Source organism: Odocoileus virginianus, chromosome 20, assembly GCF_023699985.2.
Source record: "Odocoileus virginianus isolate 20LAN1187 ecotype Illinois chromosome 20, Ovbor_1.2, whole genome shotgun sequence".
Classification (NCBI taxonomy): Eukaryota; Metazoa; Chordata; class Mammalia; order Artiodactyla; family Cervidae; genus Odocoileus; species Odocoileus virginianus.
The window spans coordinates 46,989,938-47,006,869 of record NC_069693.1 but is presented as its reverse complement, the minus strand read 5'-3'; the positions used below and the strand labels follow the sequence as shown (position 1 = coordinate 47,006,869).

At 42.1% G+C, this 16,932-nt stretch overlaps 1 protein-coding gene across 1 annotated transcript; it reads left to right on the top strand.

Moving 5' to 3' along the window:
* Positions 1 to 898: 898 nt before the first annotated feature.
* Positions 899 to 15,616, top strand: MAP1LC3B (microtubule associated protein 1 light chain 3 beta). Its single transcript, XM_070451424.1, has 4 exons — positions 899 to 1,065; positions 10,730 to 10,785; positions 13,133 to 13,239; positions 13,826 to 15,616. The coding sequence occupies exons 1-4, from the start codon at positions 1,026 to 1,028 to the stop codon at positions 13,998 to 14,000; spliced, it is 378 nt and encodes a 125-aa protein (XP_070307525.1). The 5' UTR covers positions 899 to 1,025; the 3' UTR covers positions 14,001 to 15,616.
* Positions 15,617 to 16,932: the final 1,316 nt, after the last annotated feature.

Sequence of the window (16,932 nt, the reverse complement as noted above, 5' to 3'; positions counted from 1 at the left end):
AGATCTATATTCTACCAGGTCACTTTCATCTGCTCCTCAGAAAACACCTGGAGTTCTAAAATATAGTACAAATGAGTCTGAGACTGAGAAAAATGGTTAGGTATTCAAGGTAGTTGCGCTAGTTAGTCACTGAAAGACTGTGAGGACTGAATATGGGTAAGGCTCGCTATTTGAGAGAAGAGCGGAGATCAGTGAAAGGTAGTGAACTCTGCCAGGTGTGGACAGGCCGGCGTCCTGCCAGCGCAGGTGATGCCCAGGGCCCCTTCCACTCCAGAAGTCACCTAAGGCCGCATGTCAAGCCCAGGGCACGGACTTTCTCCAAAGCCAGACTCGACTGACCATAACCTGAAATAACGCAGTTTTGGCTCTTTTCCCAGTTGGGACAATGTGTGCTGGAAGTTACCAGTTGACAGTTTCCTTAGAAAAGAAAACTGAGATGTTCTTGACGTGGAATGCCAACAGAAACAAAGACACAAAAACCCGCCGACGGAAAAGAACCAGCAGCTTCCAGCTGTGAGCTCTCAGGAGGCAGGGGCACAACAGGCCTTTATTTTCCTGTGGAAACATCGCTGGACACCGTAACTGGCACGGGGAACATCAGCGAGGCCGCGCCCCTGCAGCTCAGCCAGGGAAACAGCACCGCGCGCGTCCGACGGGCACATGCCCGCGGGGGACGGCCAAGTTCCGGGCTCGCGCTCCCCCGGCCCGTGGCCGGTCGCCGCGCGCCCATTCGCTCCCGCGAGCCCTGGCCTGGCCCGTTGCGCATGCGCGCGGCGCGCTCCTCACCACCCACGCGCTTCGAGCCCGCCCCGGCCGCTGCGCGCGGCCCGCTTCCGCCACGCCCGCCATGGCGGCCACTGCGGCCCGCCCCTGGCCCCGCCTCCCAGGACGCCGCGCAGGTCACCTGACGAGGCTGCGGGCTGAGGAGACACAAGAGAAGTCGCTGTCGCCACCGTCGGAGCTGTTGCCGTCTCCGCCGCCGCCTGGACCCTCCAACTCCTCGCCCCCACCCAGCCTGCAGCGCTATGCCGTCCGAGAAAACCTTCAAACAGCGCCGAACCTTCGGTGGGTGCCGCGGGCCGGACGCTGTCTGAGGGCCGGCGGGGGCTCAGGGGCCGAGGCAGCGGGGCCGAGCCGGGCTGACTGGCTCCGGAGAGGGCGGGTGGGCGGAGGGCTACGGGGTTGAGGGGCCGAGGCGAGCTGAGGTGGGGGCTGCGGGAAGGCCGGGGCCGGGCCGGCGAGGGAGTCGAGGCAGGGAGCCTGTCGGGCCAAGGGCCTCTGGGCCCGGGGGCCCGAGGGGCCGAGGGCGCGCTGGCTGGGAGCTGCTGAATCACCTTTCGGCCCGGGCGGCCGTCGGGCTGTGAGCTCGGGGCCGTCAGCGCCCAGCCCCGGGTTCTTCGGGCCCTCCGACGAGACGGGCGCGAGCGTGCTGTCCTTGTGGGGGAGTCTGGCCCGCGGCCGGGCCGGGTTCTCAGAGGTGGTGGCACCGCGGGTGCAAGTCTAGATCACACATGGTCCTTTCAGATGTCAGGACCTCCACGGAGAGGGGTCCTCACGCCCGCCCCTTCCCCTGCAGCGCTGCATGGCTGCGACGTCTTGGTCCTATTTGTGGTACAAGCGCGAGGGTGGGTGGCTCTTCTCACTGGCTAGCGACAGCATTCTTTGACACCGGCGGCAAATCCGTTCTCTCCCAGTTCGGGCTGGAGTCCCTGCTTAGCATGCTAGTGTTTGGTGGAAACCGAAAGTAACACCATCACAATACATAACTCCTGCACAAAACCGATGGGAAGGAGGTGATTGGTGCTCCTTTTAAAGCAAGACAGTGCTGCAATAACAGCGTGGCCTCCTTGTAGATCCTTGTGTAGGGCTTGTTTGTTTATCTCAGGTCAGGTGGAGTAGGGCGGGACCAGCGTTCCTTCCTGTCCTAATCTTCTTTAGGATCTTGATCAGTATCTTACGCTCTCTACTTTGGTCTAATTTCCCGGAGTCTGGAAAAGAGGCGAGCATTCATTTGAACCTGGATATGGTTTTGTAGATCTCATTATCGGTAATTATTTCCTGTGCCTGAGAAACTCCAAAAAATTAAATTCATGTTGATCTGAAGAGCATATCTTTTTCAGCCTCTTGAAGCAGTTGGCTGGTTTGCAAGACTTAGAGGTGTCTTTTTTCTTTTCTTTTTTTAAAGAAATTTTGTATATAGTGACCTTTGTGAACTAAGATATTCGCGGATATTAGTTTTTGTGCAGCCCTGGGAGCAGTATTTGGAGCAGATTGGCCATTGTACCTGGCTACTCTCCTTACTGGCATTAAAAGTTAACTGGGGACGTTTGTATGGGAAAGATGCCCATTTTCTCAGGACCCAATACTATAGTTAACCTTCCTTTTGCTTAGAGTACTTTTAGGTTTTCTAGAAAAATCCCTGAATGTAAAGTAATTAGCCTCCAACTAATAAAAATAAATGGGAAATATATATATATCTTCTTCAGATCTCTGACACTGCCCTTGTGATTTCTCTTCTTGGATTAATGCTATGGTCCTCAATCTCATTCTCTCTAATCCATATAATTATGAAATTCTTTGGGATCAGACTCTTAATTATTTCTCACTGTCTTTACAAATAATTTAAAAGCACTTAGTGCTGCATACATAGAAACTTATTTCCTATCATAAAAAAAAAAGAAAGAAAGAAAAATCCCTGAAGAAGAGTAGGTAGTAAGAGTAGGAAAAGTGAGGAATAATAAGAAAAAGTAAAAATAAATGACAATAAAATAATGAATTAGAAGGAATTCACCTGGTGCCTGTGGCCCTGAGGGCAAACTAGCAGGAATGCCTTAGTTTTTCTCCATTTGTGTATGTTGCATATTTGTAGGCTTTCCTCTGTGTTCACCTTTATTTACTACCACTCCTTTTTTTTCTCCCTTGTTTCCTGACTCTTGATTCTTTTTTTTTTTTTTTTGTACTTTTACTGAGAAATAACATTCATTATTGTGTAAATTTAAGATATTCAGTGTGATGACTTGGTTTACATATCTTGTGCAATGACAACTACGGTAGGTTCAGCTAACATCAATAAAAAAGGTAAATTTTCTCCTTGTTATAAGAATTAGTATTACCCTCTCCTCATTTTTTTAAAAAAGGGCTTAATAGTCATTTTGCAGGAGAATATATCATTTAATGGCTACTGCCTTTCCTTGCTATTGATCATGATAATCTGCACTGATAATCTTTTTGTAGCACAGTAAATGAGGCAAAATCTGTTCTTTGGAGATACCATTTTTGTGGAACCTAAGACCAGCTCCAGGTAGCTTGAGCAATAAGTACTCTTCCCAAGTGAGTGAGTTTGGGTTAATTAAAAATTGAGTATAGCTCTGATATGATATAGTCTACCAGGGTTGACAGAATCTTAGAGCTCACCCAAAACAACCACTTCCATTTGTAGCCAAGGAAACTGGGTGGGGCCCTGAGAGGTGGAGATCATGGTCCACCTAGTGGCAAAGTCTGGACTTGCCCTTCAACCCTTCTGGTAAGAATTCTTCCCATCCTCCAGGAGGTAGCCAGGACATGAAGTGGGCTAGCACTGAGTCAAGAGGCAGTGGTGTGTTCTTAAAAATATTTTGAACAATTTTGTGAACTTTAAATTTATACTTGAGCAAATATTTTTGGATTCAGTATTCTCAAATGTCATAATTTCACTCCATTTTCTTCTAGGGTTTCCCTAGTTTAATAACAGATCTGTCTCCTAGACATAATCTGCTGAGATTCAATGTTAAACCTAGATCTTAATCTTCACCATCAATAATCAAATGGGTCTTCGTTGTCTCAGAAGTTGATGTGGTAGTCTAGAATAAATAACTCCAATTACTCTAACAGGTAGACTGAAGAGTGAGGTTTATACCAACACCTAGATAACACTCCCTGAGCTTAAGCTATGTCACTCCTTGATGGGTGGCGTTTTACATGGTTTATTTATAGGCATATTGAGGGAAATATTTATTATGCTTCTGTTTCATCTTTGTACAAGCCTGAGCCCTGGGGGAATACAGAAGTGACTGCAGCCAGGGGCAATCTGTTGAGAAAGGCAAATGATAAACAGATCATAACAGCACTAAGAAAGTAACTGAGTGAAAGACTTTTATGCCGTTGAACAGTGGTGTTGGTAATAATGCTTTTGTTAAATATACTGCTGGCCTCTGAAAACAGCCTTCTACTCAAAGAGGCTTCAGCATATACCATCTTTATATTTAGTTACTCCAGGCTTAACCACTGGATTTTCATTGCAGCTGGCTGGGACGCTAAAGATATTCCTCTAGGACTTTGGTACTACTCTTGTCATCTTAAGGAAGTCACTTGTCTTCCTCAGTTGTCCCACCTTTAATGAAAATGATCATTTTTGCCTTCCTTTCTGGACCATATTTTGGGGATGAATCAAAATAAAGCTTTTGACATAGTTTGAAGCCCCGCATTTAGAGCCTATTTTGCTTTTCTCTTCTCCACTTAACCATAGTAAACCTTGTCTCCTTATATAAAAAATCTCTCATCCTTAAGCCTGAGTGATTCCTTTTTAGTTCAGTTCAGTCGTGTCTGACTCTTTGCAAACCCATGAACTGTAGCACACCAGGCTTCCCTGTCCATCACCAACTCTCGAAGATTGTTCAAACTCAAGTCCGAGTTGGTGATGCCATGTGATTCCTTTTACCTTAAATTTATTTGGATAAGCTTTTAAATGTGAAATATTTCAGGGTATGTTAAACTTATTATATATTGGCTGCAGTGATTTAAATAAATTATGGTTTCCCTTTGCTTGTGAAATCTGCTCTGACAAGATGGAGATTTTTGTTATGAAGAGGGCTGGTAGTGGAGTATAGGTGGTTCAGCATCTTTTCTGTGATAGGACAGATAAAAGGACAGAGCTGAGAGAAGTGATACAGTATCAGTGACACCCCATAAATAGGAGTTCAAAGGATGATGTAAAGAAAAACTGCCCCTTTGTGTCTCTTCTACTTGACAGTGCTGTCCTGAACACTGTGGCTCACTTTTTATTTTTTTTTTGTGACTCACTTCTGACACCAGACATAAGTATTTTTCCACACACATCAAGCAGTTCAGCTCATTGTCCTATGTTTAACTCAGTTCTGACACTATCTGGTGATAGCCTTAGATCCAACAAGTTAAGGGCTGCATCCTGCCTGACCCCTCCCCCCACCAAAGGCTAATTGCAAGTGCTCTGATTAGTTATATAAATCAGTTTTCCAAGACCACTTTGTGTTTGACTAAGTTACTAGAGTGGCTCACAGTACTTTTAATTACTAGATTATCAGATTATCATTAGGTTGGTACAAAAGTAATTGCAGGTTTGGACCCTGAATTTTAAATCATTATAGCTTGGCTTAAACACATCCTTACTAATCAAAATAGGAGGCATTACAATCAATGCATTTTTGCCAACGAGAAATAAGTTTATTCCTGTAGCATAAAAATCCATGCTTCAGGATTCTGGGAACTCTTGGAAAGCATTTTCTGCCTCCTGCTGGTTGTGGAAATGTTTTCCCTCCAAAAAGTTGTCAAGATGCTTGAAGAAGTGGTAGTTGGTTGGCGAGAGGTCAGGTGAATATGGCGGATGAGGCAAAACTTCATAGCCCAATTTGTTCAACTTTTGAAGTGTGGGTTGTGCAACTTGCGGTCGGGTGTTGTCATAGAGAATTGGGCCCATTCTGTTGACCAATACCTGCAGCAGGCATTGCAGTTTCCAGTGCATTTCATCAATTTGCTGAGCATACTTTTCAGATGTAATGATTTCACTGGGATTCAGAACACTAGTGGATCAGACGGGCAGCAGGCCATCAAAGTGACTATGACCTTTTTGGGGTACAAGTTTGGTTTTGGGAAGTGCTTTGGAGCTTCTTCCCCCTGGAGAAGGAAATGGCAACCCACTCCAGTATCCTTGCCTGGAAAATCTCATGGACAGAGGAACCTGGTGGGCTGCAGTCCATGGGGTCGCAAAGAGTCGGGCACGACTGAGCGACTAACACTTACACTTGGAACTTCTTCTTGGTCCAACCACTGAGCTGGTAGTCAGTCACTGGTTGTCATATAAAATCCACTTTTTGTCACACGTCACAATGCAATCGAGAAATGCTTCTTTGTTTTTGCATAGAATAAGAGAAGACAACACTTCAGAATGATGATTTTTTTCTTTTATTTTCAGTCCGCTAACTCAGCATTCAAAAAACTAAGATCATAGCATCCAGTTCCATCACTTCATGGCAGATAGATGGGGGAAAAGTGGAAACAGTGACAGATTTTCTTTTCCTGGACTCCAAAATCATTGTTGGTGCTCACTGCAGCCATGAAATTAAAAGACACTTGCTCCTTGGAAGAAAAATCTGTGATCAACCTAGACAGCATATTAAAAAGCAGATATCACTTTGCTGGTAAAGGTCCATATAGTCAAAGCTATGGTTTTCCAGTAGTCATGTGTGGATGTGAGAGTTGGACCATAAAAAAAGGCTGAGCACGGAAGAATTGATGCTTTTGAACTGTGGTGCTGGAGAAGACTCTTGAGAGTCCCTTGGACAGCAAGGAGATCAAACCAGTCAATCCTAAAGAAAATCAATCCTGAATATTATTCACTGGAAGGACTGATACTGAAGCTTCAATACTTTGGCCATGATGCAAAGAGCTGACTCATTGGAAAAGACCCTGATGCTGGGAAGGATTATGAGGGCAGCAGGAGAAGGGAATGACAGGATGAGATGGTTGGATGGCATCACTGACTCAATGGACATGAGTTTGAGCAAACTCCTGCAGAAGGGAAGGACAGGAAAGCCTGGTATGCTAAAGTCCATGGGGTCAGAAAGAGTCAGACATGACTTAGCGACTAAACAACAACATGAGGCACCCACTTATTGAGCTTTTCACCTTTACACTTTGCTTCAAATGCTGAAGGACCGTAGAATGGTCGACGTTGAGTTCTTTGGCAACTTCTCTTGCAACTTCAATGATCCTCTCAATTGGTCATTGTCAACTTCTGATGCCTGGCCACTACAATCCTCATCTTCAAGGCTTTCGTCTCCTTTGCAGAACTTCTTTGAACCACCAAAGCACTGTACATTTGTTAGCAGTTGGGCCAAATGTGGTGTTGATGCTGCAAGTTGTCTCTGATGTTTTATGACCCATTTTGAACTCATAAGTTGCTCAGATTTGCTTTTTGTACATCATTTCTGTAGTCTAAAATAGATATAAACAGCAGGTAATGTTAGCAAAAAAAAAATAAAGTGAGAAACGCACATTAAAATGATGTATAGCATAACCACATTTATTTCAGAATGTATTCCAATATCAAATGGTGATGTTTAACAGTGCAAAACCGCAATTACTTTTGCACCAACCTAATATGACGGCGGGGAAGGAAATGGCAACCCACTCCAGTATTCTTGCCTGGAGAATCCCATGGACGGAGCAGCCTGGTGGGCTACAGTCCCCAGGGTCGTAAAGAGTCGGACACAACTGAGCGACTTAACTCACTAAATATGACGGCTATGAAAGCCTGCCAGGGAACAGCTGAGGGAAGAGATGCATGGAGTAAGGAAGAGTGCTGAACACAGGAGCTTCTGTCTCCTTGGGGCTTGGTAATTGCACTCTCCTGCCACCCAGAAGCTCTCCAAACCCTTATTAATAAGTTCATTTGTATCACATTTTAGATTGTACATGTAAGTGATATCATATGATATTTGTTTTTCTCTGACTTACTCAATATGATAATCTCTAGGTCCATCCATGTTGTTGCAAATGACATTATTTCATATTGAATAACAGGGAGCATTTATTAACCATCTATGTGCAGATATTTGCAAGGGGTGTACCAATGATCTCATCGAACCTTTTTTTAATTTTTCATTGACTTACTATAGGATATTGAATATAGTTCCCTTATTATAAAATAACGCTGGGCTGGAAGAAGCACAAGCTGGAATCAAGATTGCCAGGAGAAATATCAATAACCTCAGATACGCAGATGACACCACCCTTATGGCAGAAAGTAAAGAGGAACTAAACAGCCTCTTGATGAAAGTGAAAGAGGGGAGTGAAAAAGTTGGCTTAAAGCTGAACATTCAGAAAACTAAGATCATGGCATCTGGTCCCATCACCTCATGGGGGAAAATAGATGGGGAGACAGTGGAAACAGTGTCAGACTTTATTTTGGGGGGCTCCAAAATCACTGCAGATGGTGATTGCAGCCATGAAATTAAAAGACGCTTACTCCTTGGAAGGAAAGTTATGACCAACCTAGATAGCATATTAAAAAGTAGAGACATTACTTTGCCAACAAAGGTCCATCTAGTCAAGGCTATGGTTTTTCCAGTGGTCGTGTATGGATGTGGGAGTTGGACTGTGAAGAAAGCTGAGCGCTGAAGAATTGATTCTTTTGAACTGTGGTGTTGGAGAAGACTCTTGAGAGTCCCTTGGACTGCAAGTAGATCCAGTCAGTCCATCCTAAAGGAGATAAGTCCTGAGTGTTCACTGGAAGGACTGACACTGAAGCTGAAACTCCAGTACTTTGGCCACCTCATGCGGGGAGTTGACTCATTGGAAAAGACCCTGATGCTGGGAGGGATTGGGGGCAGGAGGAGAAGGGGACGGCAGAGGATGAGATGGCTGGATGGCATCACTGACTCGATGGGCCTGAGTTTCTGAGTAAACTACGGGAGTTTGTGATGGATAGGGAGGCCTGGTGTGCTGCGATTCATGGGGTCGCAAAGAGTCAGACACGACTGAGCAACTGAACTGAACTGAATTATAAAATAGGACCTTATTTATGCATTCTGTATATAATAGTTTGCATCTGCTGATACCAAACTCCCAATCTAACCCTCCCCTTCTCCCTCTTCTTTGGCAACCACAAGTCCATTCTATATGTATTTGAGTCTATTTCTGTTTCATAGATAAGTTCATTTGTGTCATATTTTAGGTTCCACATATTAGTGATATCATATATTTGTCCTTTCTTACTTTGCTTAGTATGATAATCTCTAGGTCTATCCATGTAGCTGTAGATGGCATTATTTCATTCTTCTTTTTGGCTGAATAATACTCCATTGTATGTATGTACCACATCTTTATCCATTCCTCTGTTGATAGACACTGAGGTTGCTTTTATATCTGGTCTGTCATGAATAGTGTTGCTGTGAACATTGGGGTGCATATATCTTTTCAAATTAGTTTTCTTTAGATCCATATATGCCCAGGAGTGGGATTGCAGGGTCATATGGTAGTTCTGTTTTTTGTTTTTTGAGGCACTCATTATTGTTCTCCATAGTGGCTTCACCAGCTTACATTCCTACCAACAGTAGCAGGGTTCCCTTTTCTCCACACCATCTCCAGCATTTATTTGTAGGCTTTTTAATGATGGCCATTCTGATCGGTGTATATGATAAACAACTCATTGTAGTTTTGATATATTGTAATCAGTTATTAGTTATGTTGAGCATCTTTTTATGTGCCTGTTGGATGTCTTTGTAGAAATGTCTACTTAGGTGTTCTGCTTATTTTTTAATTGGATTGTTTGTTTTGTTGTTGAGATGTGTTAACTGTTTATATGTTTTGGAAACTAAGCTCTTGTCAGCTGCATCATTTGCAAATATTCTTCTCCCCCTCTGTAGGTTATCTTTTTGTTCCTTTAAATGTTTCCTTTGCTCTGCAAAAGCTTGTAAGTTTGATTAGGTCCTGTTTGTTTATTTTTGCTTTTATTTCTATTGCCTTGAGACTAAGAAAACACTGTTAAGATTTATGTCAGGGAATGTTTTACCTATACTGTCTTCTAGAAGTTTTATGGTGTCCTCTCTTATATTTAGGTCTTTAAACCATTTTGAGTTTATTTTTGAGAATAGTAAGCGTGTGTTCTAACTTCACTGATACACATGTAGCTGTCCAAATTTTCTAGTACAACTTGCTGAAGAGACACTTTTCCATTGTATATTCTTTCCTTTTTTGTCAAACATTAATTGACTATAGGTGTGTGGATTTATTTCTGGGCGCTCTGTTCTGTTCCACTGATCCATATGTCTGTTTCTGTGCGACTAACACAGTTTTGATTACCATAGGTATGTAGTATTGTCTGAAGTCTGGAAGGTTATTCCTCTTGCTTTGTTCTTTTTCTTCAGGATTGCACTGGCAATTCTGGGTCTCCTATGGTTCTATATAGATTTTAGGATTATTTGGTCTAGTTCTGTGCAAGGGTAATTTGATAGGGATTACATTAAATCTGTAGATTGCTTTGTGTAGTTTGGCCACTTTAACAGTATTCTTCCACTCCAAGAGCATGGGATATATTTCTATTTCTTTGAATGAACATTAATTTTATTAATGTTTTATAGCTGTCAGTGTTTAAGTGATTCACCTCTTTGGTCAGGTTTATTCCCAAGTTTCATTTTCTTTTTGATGCAACTTTAAAAGATATGCATATATATATATGTTTTTTACATTACCTTTCTGATATTTCATTGTTAATAAGGAGAAATGCAACCAATCTCTGTATGTTAATCTTGCATATTAACCTTTGTGAGGTATGAGATGTTAGTGTTTGGTTTCTCTCAGTTCTAGGGAAGACGTTTTTACTGCTTTGCTCTGCCAAAGCTAAGGATAGGTGGAGTCAGATGGAAGTCTACCAGTGCAGAAAATAAGTTGGATTTTTGGCCCTTAATAATGCCAGTGTTTCTTCCTTTCTTTGCAGAACAAAGAGTAGAAGATGTCCGACTTATCCGAGAGCAGCATCCTACCAAAATCCCGGTAGGTCATCTCTGTTTCAGTTGTTGTTAATGTACACAGAAGAGAGCACTGCTTCAGTAGTGTTTCTCCATGTGACTGCCTGATGGGCTTCTGCAGGAATCTACAACCATGCAACCAGTGTGTTTGTTTAGTGACCTGGAATGGAGGCGTCTTCATCTGCAATGTGATCTGATCACTGTTTCCTCCCAAGTCTGAGTCTGCTGCCTTAATGTTGCACATTTCACAAGCCATGTAAATTTTACTTGGTAGAGAATTGATAAGGGGGCTAGATCTGTTTATCGAAGAAGAGTGGAGTCCACCCTCTTCTGAAGGAAGCAGAGACTACAACTGTGGGAGAATCAGTAGCTCTCAAGATGTAACTGTGAATGTACAGTCCAGGCTGCCCGACTTGGCCCCAGAGAAAGAAGACTTATGTTCGGTTTCTTTGCAGAAGGTAGGGGGAAAGATGCTGCTCCTGTAGAATAAGGGCCTACATGTGCTGTGCCCTGGGTCCTTTGGTGGTGGACCTTAAATAGGTTTCTGTTGTGACACTAGGTCTATAGAGAAATGGTCAAGGAGCTTTTGGCTTCAGACAGAGACTGAATTGTGGCCCTAGGTTCAGGGTTACTAAGTGATGTTGGGCTAATTACTAAAATTCTGAGAGGAGCTGCTGTATCTTCATCTGTAAAATGGGAAGAGAATCCTATTCTATGTGGCTGGGAAAATTTGCGTAATTCTGGGGACATGATTGTCACCTCTTAAAGATTGCACCCACTGCTAACTTCTGCAGAAGCTTCTATGGTTGACTTTCTGATTGATCATTTCATACCAAAGTGAGGGAAGAGAAGAAGGGAAGATCTGGGATTAGGGTTGTGAAGTAGACAGAAGAGACAGTAGGAAGGGTCTGCTCAGCAGGGTCAGGACTCTAGGATTCTGTACTTAAAGGTATGTTTGCTGTGTTTCTTAGACTGGTTGGAAATTTCAGTCTGTCTTCACGCTTAGGCCTACATACGACCTGGGCATGAGGTTTCTGGGTAATTTCGCTAATTTTAAGGTTTTTCTTCACTTTTGAGTACCTGCTGTGTCTGTCTGCTAGCAGGTACTTGTTGGTCATTGGAATCAAAATAAGCAGCCCAACAGTCCACCAGTATTCCATAACCTCCTTTTGAAATATGAATGTTTGCATACATTTTCAGTCATCTTTTTGCTAGTAGTTTCAGGTTTTTTGCAGAAGTCATATTCATACTTGCAGATATCATGTCTTGAACTTCCCTGGTGGCTGACAGTAAAGCATCTGCCTACAATGTGGGAGACCTGGGTTCAGTCCCTGGGTTGGGAAGATCTCCTGGAGAAGGAAATGGCAACCCACTCCAGTATCCTTGCCTGGAAAATCCCATGGACGGAGGAGCCTGGTAGGCTATAGTCCATGGGGTTCCAAAGAGTCAGACATGACTGAGAGATTTCGCTTTCACTTTCAAGCTATTGATCTTGCCAGGGAAGGGGACGACAGCTTGGCTTGCCTTACAGAACCTCATGTAGGTCCCATACAATGGAACAGCATATATATAAGCATTTAAACTCTCAAGATTTCCCATTCCTGCCTTACAACTTCTTGTTGTTATAACAGCAGGCTAAAGAATTGCTCTGTATGGGGAAGGATATCCATGGTACTCAGTAACTAGGTAATACTAAGGCTCAAGGGCAGTTACTAGTCTGCAGTCATAGCTTATATAATGTGGCTTACCACTAACACAATTTTTTTTCCTTTATAGGAAGGAAGTATGGCAAGAAGCTAATGAATTTAAGTCATAATGTGGAACTATTTTTGATCATTGCATAGTTCAAGATTCTTTTAAAACTCATTTTTTAAAAAAGCAAAGATATCTTATAAAATGATAGAATCTCTGAGAAGTCTGCAAAAAAAATAATAAATAAAATATTGTCTCCAGATCAGCTAATCGTGGTCTCTACTTGTCAGATATTTACTTAGCATTTGAGTCTATTACCATAGTTAAGATCTTAAAGTTTTATTAAAACTCTCGTCATGTCACATGTAGTGGAATTGGTGTAGATTGAGATTAAAGCTGGTACTCAGCATCTCTGTTCTTTTAAGGCTTGGGGTCTTTTTCTGACCAGGTAGTGTATTTTCATGGTCCCAAATGACAGCAGTCAGAGCAGACTCTGCCCCCAGGTGGCTGCCTCGCCCTTCTGAAGGCCGCCATGTTGTCTCGTGCCCCTGATTTCGTAAGGAACACGTGTGCTGTGGTAAACCGTTTTGGCATGTGCCAGTTACAACAAAGGAAGTAGTTTTACTGTTTTTCACTGTTAATGGCTATGTTAAAAACTACTTTTGTGGCTTCTTTTCTAGGTAATAATAGAACGATACAAAGGTGAGAAACAGCTTCCTGTCCTGGATAAAACAAAGTTCTTGGTTCCTGATCATGTCAACATGAGTGAGCTCATCAAGATAATAAGGTATTTAATCATCTTTTAAACTTCTTTGGCTAACTTCTCATTCTTTAACAGGCTTACAGATAAATCTGCCATCTAGTTCTGATAAAAATCTATGCAACTTAAAACTATAAGGTGTTTCATTTCTGAGTTCTTAGGTTTCTTAACCTGCTGAATCTCAAGTCCCTTCTGATTCTTTCATCCTGACATCTATGTAGATACCACAAGGGCTCAGTAGTTTGGTGCATGGGCTTAATTAGTTGCTACCACAAAGCATGTGGAATCTTCCCGGACCAAGGATTGAACCTGTGTCCCCTGCATTAACAGATTCTTATCCACTGCACCACCAGGAAAGTCCAGCATACTAGTTTAAAACTGGCCTAAGGAATGTAGTAAGAATGATCTATCAAGGATTATCGTTAATACTTATCATGCGTATAGTCATAGAAAACATTTTGTGCTTTGTAATCATCAGTTAAGTCATATTTCATTTTGCCAGAAGCAACATTAGCAAAATCTTTACTTTTATACTGATCCAATGTGGGTGATATTTTGTACATTCTCCCTGTGTATTGATGTATCTATTTCTTCACATGTTTTCTTTCAACAGAAGGCGCTTACAGCTCAATGCTAATCAAGCCTTCTTCCTGTTAGTGAATGGACATAGCATGGTGAGTGTGTCCACTCCGATTTGTGAAGTGTATGAAAGCGAGAAGGATGAAGATGGATTCCTGTATATGGTATACGCCTCTCAGGAGACTTTTGGAATGAAATTATCTGTGTAAGACTAAAAGAAAAATGCGTCTGTTACAGAATTTTTTAAACCCTTACCAAGGAATAAAAAAGGGATGTTACCAACTGAGGTTGATCAGTTCATCTAATCACCGATCATCAAAATAGTAGTTTCCTGCCTAGGAGTTTTAGGAAGTTTTTTTTTGTACTTCAAGCAGAAAAACTGAGCTCCAAATGAGCACATTCAGCTTTGGGAAACTTTATTTAACCTAGGCTATCTTGTTTTTAAATTTAATGTTTAAAAATAAAATACTTTGCATTATAAGTTGCCAATAAAATAGACCTTCAAGTTAATGTTTTTTTTCCCCCAAAAGAAAACTTGCAGTTTTGAGCATTCAGAGAGACATTGTCTTCTCTCGGTTCACAGAAGCTGCCAGCTTTTTATAGAAGGGTTTGCCGTCAACTGGAGGAATCTCCTTGAGAGAATCTTTAAGTGTATGTTGTCAGGTATAGCCACCCACCCCCAATGCATTTGCCATAATAGTGGGCAAAAAGCAGGGTGAATAGGGGTGTATAGGAAATAAGGAAACCGTGCTGCTGTCCAGGGTCACCACTTGCTAATAAGTGTGTTTCAAGTTAGCACTCTCATTCCAGAGTTCTCATTTGGTTTGTTCTCTAGAAAGTAACACAGAACACCACTGCTCAACAGGAACCTTTAATAATTTATAATTTTGGTCAAGTTTTTCAGAAGGCCTAGAGAAAGAGAATGACATTTTTTGTTTTGAATATTTCTTAAGAGCTCAAAATGGTGCCTGCTTTGGTAAATAAACAAGCAGTTACATGGGTTTCATTCTTTGGGACAAAGGTAGAAAACTGCAGGATACTGAAACTAAAAGCATTAAAATTCAGATACACTTCTGCCTTTTGGCTTGTAGCTGTAGATGATCCATGTTTTATGTTGTGTGTGACTAAAATGTTATTAAAACATTTTTAAGAGTATTTCAGTTATCACTGTTAGGTCAGGCAGTCATCAAAGTACTCCCACTCCGTGTGCATGTCAATTTTGAAAATAGCAAAAGGAAACGTTCTTCGTAGATATTGTCAAACATTAAACATTTTTGAAGTCCAACTAGAATAAATAACGAGTGCTTCCTACTACCTGCATGGGGTTCACTATGTACCATTTTTTGAGAGTTACCACAGAATGATCACAGACCCACTTGAGACTGTACACGTAGCAGGTCACCATTCATCCTTGTGTATCTAGATGTGTGTGGAAAACCTGTATCTGTTAGTGGCAGTTATTTACTGTAATTGAGGAAGAAAAAGCAATATTACTGCATACGGGCACTCAGCCCCAATCTACTCTTCCTGCTGCATGCACCTGTCCACATGTAACTTTTAATATGTATATTTTTACATTATGTACATTCTTAATTAGCCTGTCTTGTTTAGATTGTATACATCATTATATCTGACATTCTTGTAACTACTGTGTGATCAATAAGATTCCTATAAGAAACTCTGCTTTTTAAAGACAAAAATACCGTGCTGAGAGGGCTGACTTAACTTACATCCCACATTAATGGGTGGTCACTCTATTTATGGGATCTTTAAAACATTTTTAATGAACTAAGGTGAATAAAGGCACAACTAAAAACTCATCAAAGTTCAAGTTAATGGCTTAGTATTTGAGACTTGCAGTCTGTACTATCCAAAGCCAAGTGGATAATACCCTTCCCAGTGAGGAGTGTTGAGGCTGGCCTCACTGTGGGTGTAGGGACACCCACCTCTGAAGGTCTCTGCCTTAGGAACAAGAGACCTTGCTCCACCTTGCTCACGTTGGTCAAAGTGTCCTGCCTTCAAAAAACTCAATTCTCTTAAAATTACAGATGTGCCAAAAGTGTGGGGGCAGGGCGGGGGATGGGTCGGGGGTAGGTGTTTTGTGGGAATAAGCACTTGAAAACCTGATCTAAATGAACTAAAGTACAACACACAAAGTATTGACTGTGTGTGGGGTGTGGTCTGGAAGGTATCACGTGGTGGTATGTGGTACCTGACGTGGCCCGGTTGGGAGCTGTATATACTAAACAGCAGGTGTGTACGTGATCTCCATCCTCAGAGGCCCCGAGCGTGACCAGAGGAATGCCTTCCCTATCTGAGGGGCTGCAACCTAGCAGGTCCCAGGAGTGGCCAGCTGTGTCTCCTGATGCTACTTACCTGACAGGAGCCCTGACCAGTCCTGGAACCATGCATATGCACGTGTTTTTCCCCAGGTATCCACAAGTCTGAGAAGACCAAGCCAAACTGGAGATTTCCTGCTAGGGAGAAAGTCCCTGAATTCTCCCTCTGTGGCCTGCACTGCTCAGGGTAGCACCACGGACCAGGGCAAACACATGCTTGTTAGCCTGCCACCATCCCGAGTCCAGAGAGGACATGGCCACAGATGCCAGGGCACACTCACCATGAGTTTGGAAACGTCCAAAGGACAGTTGATCTAGTAATGCTGACCTTGATTATGGAACTGGGAGTTGGAACACCTTAAAACCAATCCCAAATCAATTCACATTTCTATTCATAGAACATTTTTTAAAAACCCAGGAAACTAGACAGAAAGTGGATTTAAGACCAGGTATCCCTTTTTTAACACTGAGCGGCAGAAAGAAGAGACTCCCTAGCTTGGAAATCAAGAATCGCAACTGGAAAGGATATGTGCCTCGTATTCTATGAGACAAAGACCTAATAAAAAGAACCTTTTTTTTTTTAATTTTTATTTTCAGTACATTAAATTTACTCATAAAAACATTCTAAAAATGTACAATTTTTCCTTTTTAACAAAGTATAATAAAACATAAAAACCCCAAAAACAGAATACTTGACATTTACAATTCAAAATCAAATTAGCAGAATATTAAATATTTACAAAACTATATCTTTTAAAAATATTTATAAAGTTACATGCAATTTTGTAGAATTGACATAAAA